The sequence below is a fragment of the Antechinus flavipes genome, chromosome 3 (assembly GCF_016432865.1).
Source record: "Antechinus flavipes isolate AdamAnt ecotype Samford, QLD, Australia chromosome 3, AdamAnt_v2, whole genome shotgun sequence".
NCBI classification, from domain to species: domain Eukaryota; kingdom Metazoa; phylum Chordata; class Mammalia; order Dasyuromorphia; family Dasyuridae; genus Antechinus; species Antechinus flavipes.
Window position 1 is genome coordinate 257,647,719 of NC_067400.1, and position 9,683 is coordinate 257,657,401.

At 36.4% G+C, this 9,683-nt stretch overlaps 1 protein-coding gene across 1 annotated transcript in view; it reads left to right on the forward strand.

Annotated features, from left to right (window-relative positions):
• The window catches only part of DIPK2B (divergent protein kinase domain 2B), a 63,280-nt gene extending 58,436 nt beyond the window's left edge, over window positions 1-4,844 (forward strand). The window contains exons 5-6 of the mRNA XM_051984986.1: window positions 1,303-1,591; window positions 2,783-4,844. Coding sequence (XP_051840946.1) covers window positions 1,303-1,591; window positions 2,783-3,123 — 630 coding nt within the window. The 3' untranslated portion in view covers window positions 3,124-4,844. The remainder of the gene's footprint in view (window positions 1-1,302; window positions 1,592-2,782) is intronic.
• The last annotated feature ends 4,839 nt before the right edge of the window (window positions 4,845-9,683 follow it).

Genomic DNA, 9,683 nt, shown 5'->3' on the forward strand with positions numbered 1-9,683 from the left:
CTACTGAATTTCCCTTTTACTATCAAAGGAACCACCATTCTCATAGGCTCACAACATATGTGTTATTTTTGACTCTTCACTCTCATCCCCTATATTCAGGCATGCCAAGTCCTTATGAATACTTAAAATGACTTTTTTTTTTGGGGGGGGGGTTGTGAGTTGATAAAATCTTTCACTGCTAAGCTTTTATTAATTTAAGTTTTTGTGATCCACATTCGGGGAAACTTAGGCATGATATTCTGGGAAGAAGAAGTACAAAAGGTCTAAAAAAGAAAATTATGTGTTTTTTGTTGTTGTTGTTTGTTTGTTTGTTTGTTTTGGTGAGGCCCTCATGATTGGACTTTGTTTTTGTGACCCAGAGGCTTGTGGGGGTATGGCAAGAATTACTGGCCACCAATAACAATAAAAAAGAAGATTCAACTTCTAGATATTTTATATTTCGAAATATTAACACCTCTATTGCTTCAATCCTGGAAGAAGTATTGACCCAATGCTCTAAAGCATCACATTTTTTAAGTTGGGAAGATCTATCAGGTCATCTAGTCCAAATGACATCACTTGCCCAAGGTCAACCAGGTATTAAGTAGAAAAAGTTCCTTTCAAATCTTTCAAAAATAATTTTCTTTCTACTAAACTATACTGCCTCTATCACACATTTTCATTATTGACTTAGGCATCATTTTTTGCACATTTTTGGTGGTAAGGGGGGCTCAAAGGGTCTATTGATAAATGTCTCATTACATAACATCATGACAATTTACTTATCCTACTTTGTAACAATGGTTCCATTCCTGGATACACACACAAACATTCACATTATATTTATTATGTATATTTTTGATGTGTATATTCATATATACAAATATCTGAGGGATAGAGAGACTGTGTGTGTGTGTGTGTGTGTGTGTGTAATCCCATTATATGTTTGTGAACATTTAGTCAAATTTAATCAAAACACTGGCCCAGGACCTACATAAAACCAATCTACAAGTAAATAATGGGTTCAATGAATGTTATAATAAAACCAAGTAACAGGGTAGGTTAAGGACTAGTGAACCCTGGCTTGCCTTATTTTACTTAAATATTCTATTAGCAGATAGAGGATTACTGTGATTAGAAAATGGTGCAAAGGGCTTGGGTGGATTTTGCTGACAGATTTGAAGGGAGGGATACCTGTCTGCAAATTCAATATTCATTTGTCATTATGAAAAGAGGGGCAAGGAAAGAGAAAAAGAAAGCAACAGAAAGATGAGAGAAATGGTGATTATTTTAAAATATGTTTTTTTCTGTCTTCTATTCTAGATCTTCCCAGGGGCTGAGGGGTGGCCCTTGCCCAGATATCTAGGCTCCTGTGGCCGATTCCTGGTCAGCACCAGCACACAGCCCCTGGAGGAGTTCTACAACTCCCCTGCAGACCAGGCAGCTGACTTGGCGTTCCAGCTCCTTAGCATTATGGATTCCCTGAGGAACAATGACTTGAACTATTTCTTTTACTTCACCCGCATTGATGCTGGCACGTTTGGCATTTTTGACAATGGACATCTGTTCATACGAGATGCCAGCACAGTGGGCGTCATTGACAAGCAGCAAGGTACTCAGCATGTACTCTAAAGAGCAGCTGTCATAGGAGAATTTTAACAAGACAGGGGAGGTAGAGGGGAGGGGCAAGGTGGGAGGCTGAGCTTCACCTGCCCATCTTTCTTATCATTTCATTTCTGAGCACAAACATCTTTGGTTTGTCAGAGAGCGTGATCATTCAAAGTTCAGGGATCAGCAGAAAATATAATTCTCCCAAGTCCTAGTCAATTGTTAGAATTACTACTGGTCCTGAGATCTAAATGGCAAAGCATGTTCCAAGAGAGAGACATTCAGGTAGAACAATCCATGCTTCTGTTGTGATATATTCATGTCAATCCTGCTCCTTTCTTTCCTTCTCAACATTTAAATCCTCATTTTCTCTTCTGAGATTGTTATGTTGGGGGGGGAGGGGGAACTTTTGTTGCAGATGCTTTTATTCCTTATCTAAATTTTAAATGTCTGGCTGACTCATTGGTATATTTTGTAATCCATTTTGACACATTTGCTTTTTATAAAGTTTCAAAATTAAAAAGCATGGAAATGAGTGAGGTAGATGAGTGAATAAATCATATATTTTTTTAAACTGACAAGGTAGCCACTGAGAGCTTGGCATCTTTTCATTATTTTCCCAGTTGATCATCTGACTCACATGTTGGGTGATTTCCAGAGCTATAACTAGCTAATCTGCGTAAGTGTCAATGAAGTAGATGGGGGAAGGGAGACTGAGCATCCTTACCTGGGGTTAGCAGAGGAAGCAAAGCCTGAGTACTATTGTATCCTCTTAATTTTCTATCCCAGAGCACATTCCTGTCCTAGATATAGCTCTGGTTATTTCTCATATCTTTAGATTGCGTTTTAAGAGGAAAGAAAATTACTGTCTTCCTAGTAACCTATTAAGAATTCTACCCGTTTTTATGCATGGATTTAGGATTAAAATCCCAGGATTGTGGCTACTTTTCATGTAGATTTTGTTAATTCACTTTCACCTTCATTTCTATGATGAATAAATGAAGGTTTTACTTCCATCTCTTTTGAGTAAATCTCTTGTCCATCTCAGAAGAGAAACAAGTTACTTGTTCTGGGAGCCAATACAAAGAAAGGACATCTCTAGGGAAAAAAAAAGAAAAAGACATTAATTTTCCATCATGTTGAGGAAGAATGACATTCAAATAAAATCCGTATTTTTATTTCTTTCCTTTTTCAGGTAGCCTGACTCTAGACAGGCAAGAAGAATACAAAGACATATTTAGTTGCCTGGTCTTAGACTGCCGGTATCCATTTCCTTCTTGCAATACAGTGAAGGAGAAACAGAACTTGGTGATGGTCTGTCAGCAGCTTCTGCCCCGGCTTCTCAAAGGGAAATTTCCCCAGCTTATACAAGCGGAGATAGATTCTGCCCTGGTTCTTTGTGGGAACCCTTTGCTCTCAGACCAGGAGGTCATCAGTGCAGCCAGCAAACTGAAGGGTATCTTGAAACCACTGAGAACCTGTGATCCTCGTTATGCTTATCGCTATCCAGACTGCAAATACAGTGATAGGTACTGAGAAGACTCGGTGTTCTCATGGAGGAAGATGAAGGAACACCTGGCATTCACCTGCTAAAAAGAAAATATGGTGGAAGGACTTAATAAAGTATCCCACCATGGTTTATATGCTATTTCCACAATATGAAAATGCTTGGTGGAATAGTGGATAGAATGGTCTCAGACGCTTTCTAGCTGTGTGACCTGGACAAGAGAATGACCATTGTGAATACTTCACAGGGCTGGTTTCCAACATTTGGTGCTTACCATCATCAGGTGTCTGCATAACATTTGGCACTACATCAATCACATCAACTTAATCTCCATCTGCCTCAGTTTTCTCATCTATAAAATGGGGATAGTAATAGCACCTGAGGTGGTACAATAAATAGAATGCCAGGTTTGATCCTGGACAATTCACTTAATTATATTTGCCTCTGTTTCCTCATCTCTGAAATGAGCTGGATAAGGAAATGGCAAACCACTCCATCATCTTTGCCAAGAAAACCCCAAATTGGGTCACAGTCAGATGACTGAAAACAACTCAACAATAACAACACAAATAATAGCACATACCTAATAGTATCAAATGAGATCAATATTTGCAAAATGTTTAGCTTAGCAAACCAAATGCTAGCTATTATTATTGTTATTATTAAATGGTTAAACCAATTTTCAACCTGTGTCATCTGACTCCAAGTAGAGGACCCTTTTCTGGACATCATACTACCTCAATTACTGTTCTTGCTTTGTAGAAGCTAAGTATCAAACAGCTGAGAGCAGATGATCAGCAGTGAATAGAAAATTTCTTTTCCCACTACAGCAAGTGGTACCTGTTGGTGGGCAAAGGCAAACAATAACATATTGCTGGCTCTCTTTTCTCCCAGTCTCCCACTCCTGTGCTTTTGGTCTTTTCTCTTTCCTTCCTCCTCTTCTTTCTCTCTCTCCTTCTCTTCTTTCTCCTTTCCCTTCCCCTTCTTCTTTGTTCTTCTCCCTCTCTCCTCATCCTCTTCCTACTCATTGCCAGTTTTTCTTCATAGAATCAGAGGATGTTAAGAGCTGAAAAGCTCTTATCCAAATATTACCCCCAATTTAAGGCATCCTACCTTCATAGTCTTCCCCAAGCATCTCAATCTATAATACCTTCTCTATCCTCTGAGCTCCTATAACAGTTATTATTTGCACTATTATTATTACTAAGAGCTTTCATTTATAAGCAACTTTTTAAGTATAAAGTGCTTTACATAATCTGATTCTCACAACAATCTTGTGAATTAGGTGTTATTAATATTCTTTTTTTTACAGATATAGTAATGAAGGCATAGAGAAATTAAGCAACTTGAATACAGTCACATAGCTTAAGGAATATCAAAGGTGGGATTTAAACTTAGGTCTTTTTGGATTTCAAGTTCAGCACTCATTGAGTACTTATTTCCTATTTTGTGTTGTTCATTGCTTTTATATATACAAATAGAATTTGTAGAAGAATGAAATTTGATTAGCAAGGTCAGTTAATCACTCTATTTGACCCATTGTTATCTCCTTATTAACAGATATAGATATATAAATGCTCCTTCTCTAGCCTGAGGAAGTTTGTCAAATGATCAATAACTCCAAGGACCCTTTTCCCTCTCAATCCCACTTCAGAAACACCTTGATAACACATCACAATATTAAGAGTTTTTCCTCTTTTTTCCTTTGGAGATTTTTCTCTTTCCAATAAATATACTTAAACTAACAAAAGGCTCCTGGATTAACGTTATGTATAAAAAAAACAAAGTAAACATTTAAAACCCAAAAAAGTAAAACACACTTTCTCATGTTTTAGGTTTCCCAAGGAAAGAAAGAAAACAGGATTAACACATTGGGATGTGTAGGTAGGCAATTTTCAGGATTGCTTCCATCCCAACATCTCTCTGACTGGATCTGCCCAAGCAATGTAGTTCCCACAATACTCTGCCCTTTCTTTTAGAATTGCCTCTGCCTCTATCATTTTCTTTTTTTTTTTTTTTTTTATTTATTTATTTTTTTTTAATTTTTTTTTAATTTTTTATTTAGTAATTACATTATATTGACACTCATTTCTGTTCCGATTTTTTTTCCCCTCCCTCCCTCCACCCCCTCCCCTAGATGGCAAGCAGTCCTTTATATGTTGGATATGTTGCAGTATATCCTAGATACAATATATGTTTGCAGGACCGAACAGTTCTCTTGTTGCGTAGGGAGAATTGGATTCAGAAGGTATAAATAATCCAGGAAGAAAAACAAAAATGCAGATAGTTCACATTCGTTTCCCAGTGTTCTTTCTTTGGGTGTAGCTGCTTTTGTCCATCATTTATCAATTGAAACTCAGGTCTCTTTGTCAAAGAAATCCACTTCCATCAAAATATGTCCTCATACAATATCGTTGTCGAAGTGTATAATGATCTCCTGGTTCTGCTCATTTCACTTAGCATCAGTTCATGTAGGTCTCTCCAAGCCTCTCTGTATTCATCCTGCTGGTCATTTCTTACAGAACAATAATATTCCATAACATTCATATACCACAATTTACCCAGCCATTCTCCAATTGATGGGCATCCATTCATTTTCCAGTTTCTAGCCACTACAAATAGGGCTGCTACAAACATTTTGGCACATACAGGTCCCTTTCCCTTCTTTAGTATCTCTTTGGGATATAAGCCCAATAGAAACACTGCTGGATCAAAGGATATGCACATTTTGATAATTTTTTGGGCATAATTCCAGATTGCTCTCCAGAATGGTTGGATTCGTTCACAACTCCACCAACAATGCATTAGTGTCCCAGTTTTCCCGCATCCCCTCCAACATTCATCATTATTTTTTCCTGTCATCTTAGCCAATCTGACAGGTGTGTAGTGGTATCTCAGAGTTGTCTTAATTTGCATTTCTCTGATCAATAATGATTTGGAACACTCTTTCATATGAGTGGTAATAGTTTCAATCTCATCCTCTGAAAATTGTCTGTTCATATCCTTTGACCATTTATCAATTGGAGAATGGCTTGATTTCTTATAAATTTGAGTCAGTTCTCTATATATTTTGGAAATGAGGCCTTTATCAGAACCTTTAACTGTGAAAATGTTTTCCCAGTTTGTTGCTTCCCTTCTAATCTTGTTTGCATTAGTTTTATTTGTACAAAGGCTTTTTAATTTGATGTAATCGAAATTTTCTATTCTGTGATCAGTAATGGTCTCTAGTTCATCTTTGGTCACAAATTTCTTTCTCCTCCACAAGTCTGAGAGATAAACTATTCTATGTTCCTCTAATTTATTTATAATCTCGTTCTTTATGCCTAGGTCATAGACCCATTTTGATCTTATCTTGGTATATGGTGTTAAGTGTGGGTCCATGCCTAATTTCTGCCATACTAATTTCCAATTATCCCAGCAGTTTTTATCAAATAATGAATTCTTTTCCCAGAAGTTAGGGGCTTTGGGTTTGTCAAACACTAGATTGCTGTAATTGACTATTCTGTCTTGTGAGCCTAGCCTTTTCCACTGATCCACTAATCTATTTCTTAGCCAATACCAAATGGTTTTGGTGACTGCTGCTTTATAATATAATTTTAGATCAGGTACAGCTAGGCCACCTTCATTTGATTTTTTTTTCATTAATTCCCTTGAGATTCTCGACTTTTTATTGTTCCATATGAATTTTGTTGTTATTTTTTCTAGATCAATAAAATATTTTCTTGGAAGTCTGATTGGTATAGCACTAAATAAATAGATTAGTTTAGGGAGTATTGTCATCTTTATTATGTTCGCTCGGCCGATCCAAGAGCACTTAATATTTTTCCAATTATTTAAGTCTGACTTTATTTGTGTGGAGACTTTTTTATAATTTTGCTCATATAATTCCTGACTTTCCTTTGGTAGATAGATTCCCAAATATTTTATGGTATCAACAGTTATTCTGAATGGAATTTCTCTTTGTATCTCTTGCTGTTGGGTTTTGTTGGTGATGTATAAAAATGCTGAGGATTTATGGGGATTTATTTTGTAGCCAGCTACTTTGCTAAAATTATGAATTATTTCCAATAGCTTTTTGGTAGAATCTCTGGGGTTCTCTAGGTATACCATCATATCATCTGCAAAGAGTGATAGTTTGGTTTCCTCATTGCCTACTCTAATTCCTTTTATATCTTTCTCGACTCTTATTGCCGAGGCTAGTGTTTCTAATACGATATTAAATAATAATGGTGATAGTGGGCAACCTTGCTTCACTCCAGATCTTACTGGGAAAGGTTCCAGTTTTTCCCCATTGCATATGATGCTTACTGATGGTTTTAAATATATGCTCCTGACTATTTTAAGGAAAAGTCCATTTATTCCTATGCTCTCAAGTGTTTTTATTAGGAATGGGTGTTGGATTTTATCAAATGCTTTTTCTGCATCTATTGAGATGATCATGTGGTTTTTGTTTGTTTGGTTATTGATATAGTCAATTATGCTAATAGTTTTCCTAATATTGAACCAGCCCTGCATTCCTGGTATAAATCCTACTTGGTCATAGTGTATTATCCTGGTGACAATTTTCTGTAATCTTTTTGCTAATATTTTATTTAAGATTTTAGCATCAATATTCATTAGGGAGATTGGTCTATAATTTTCTTTCTCTGTTTTCAGCCTACCTGGTTTAGGTATCAGTACCATGTCTGTGTCATAAAAGGAGTTTGGTAGGACTCCTTCAATCCCTATTTTTTCAAATAGTTTATATAACATTGGAGTTAATTGTTCTTTAAATGTTTGGTAGAATTCACATGTAAATCCATCTGGTCCTGGGGATTTTTTCTTAGGGAGTTGATTGATAGTTTGTTCTATTTCTTTTTCTGAGATGGGACTGTTTAGGATATTTACTTCTTCCTCTGTTAGTTTGGGCAAGCTGTATTTTTGGAGGTATTTTTCTATTTCATTTAAGTTGTCGAATTTATTGGCATAAAGTTGGGCAAAGTAACTCCTAATTATTGCTCTAATTTCCTCTTCGTTAGTGGTGAGTTCTCCCTTTTCATTTTTAAGACTAACAATTTGATTTTCCTCTTTCCTTTTTTTAATCAGATTTACTAAGGGTTTGTCTATTTTGTTGGTTTTTTCATAGAACCAACTCTTAGTTTTATTAATCAATTCAATAGTTTTTTTACTTTCAATTTTATTGATCTCACCTTTTACTTTTAGAATTTCAAGTTTAGTGTTTGACTGGGGGTTTTTAATTTGTTCCTTTTCTAGCATTTTTAATTGCAAACCCAATTCATTGACCTTCTCTTTCTCTATTTTATACAAATAGGCCTCTAGAGATATGAAATTTCCCCTTATTACCGCTTTGGCTGCATCCCATACATTTTGGTATGATGTCTCATTATTATCGTTTTCTTGGGTGAAGTTATTAATTATGTCTATGATTTGCTGTTTCACCCAATCATTCTTTAGTATGAGATTATTTAGTTTCCAATTATTTTTTGGTCTACTTCCCCCTGCTTTTTTGTTGAATGTAATTTTCATTGCATCGTGGTCTGAAAAGGATGCATTTACTATTTCTGCCTTACTACATTTGAGTTTGAGGTTTTTATGTCCTAATATATGGTCAATTTTTGTATAGGTTCCATGAACTGCTGAAAAGAAAGTGTATTCCTTTCTGTCCCCATTACATTTTCTCCAGAGATCTATCATATCTAGCTTTTCTAGTATTCTGTTTACCTCTTTGACTTCTTTCTTATTTATTTTCTGGTTTGATTTATCTAATTCTGAGAGTGCAAGGTTAAGATCTCCCACTATTATAGTTTTACTGTCTATTTCTTCTTGCAGCTCTCTTAGTTTCTCTTTTAAGAATTTAGATGCTACCCCACTTGGTGCATATATGTTTAATATAGATAGTGTTTCATTATCCATGCTACCCTTTAGCAAGATATAGTGTCCTTCCTTATCTCTTTTAATTAGGTCAATTTTTGCTTTAGCTTGATCTGAGATCAGGATGGCTACCCCTGCTTTTTTGACTTCACCTGAAGCATAGTAGATTTTGCTCCAACCTTTTACCTTTAACCTGCATGTATCTCCCCGCTTCAGGTGTGTTTCCTGTAAACAACATATTGTAGGATTCTGGCTTTTAATCCATTCTGCTAACCGCTTCCTCTTTATGGGGGAGTTTACCCCGTTCACGTTTATGGTTAGAATGACCAATTCTGTATTACTTGCCATCTTGTTAACCCCGGTTTATGCTTTCCTCCCTTCTTTCCCCTTTCCCCCCCTTCCAAGTATTAAGCTTGTGAGCACCCCTTGCTTCTCACAGCCCTCCCTTTTTAGTGTCCCTCCCCCCGCCTTAGAGTTCCTCCCCCTATCTTACCCCTTTCCCTCCCAGTTCCCGTATTCCCTTCCGCTTAGCTTATTCCTTCCCTTTCCACTTTTCCCTTCTCACTTTTCAATGAGATGGGAGAAGTTTCACCATAGATTGAATATGTCTTAAGATTTTTCACTTAAAGCCAATTCTGAAGGCAGTAAGATACCCACTATATTCATCCCCCTCCATTCTTTCTCTCAGATATAATAGGTTTCCTATGCCTCTTCATGA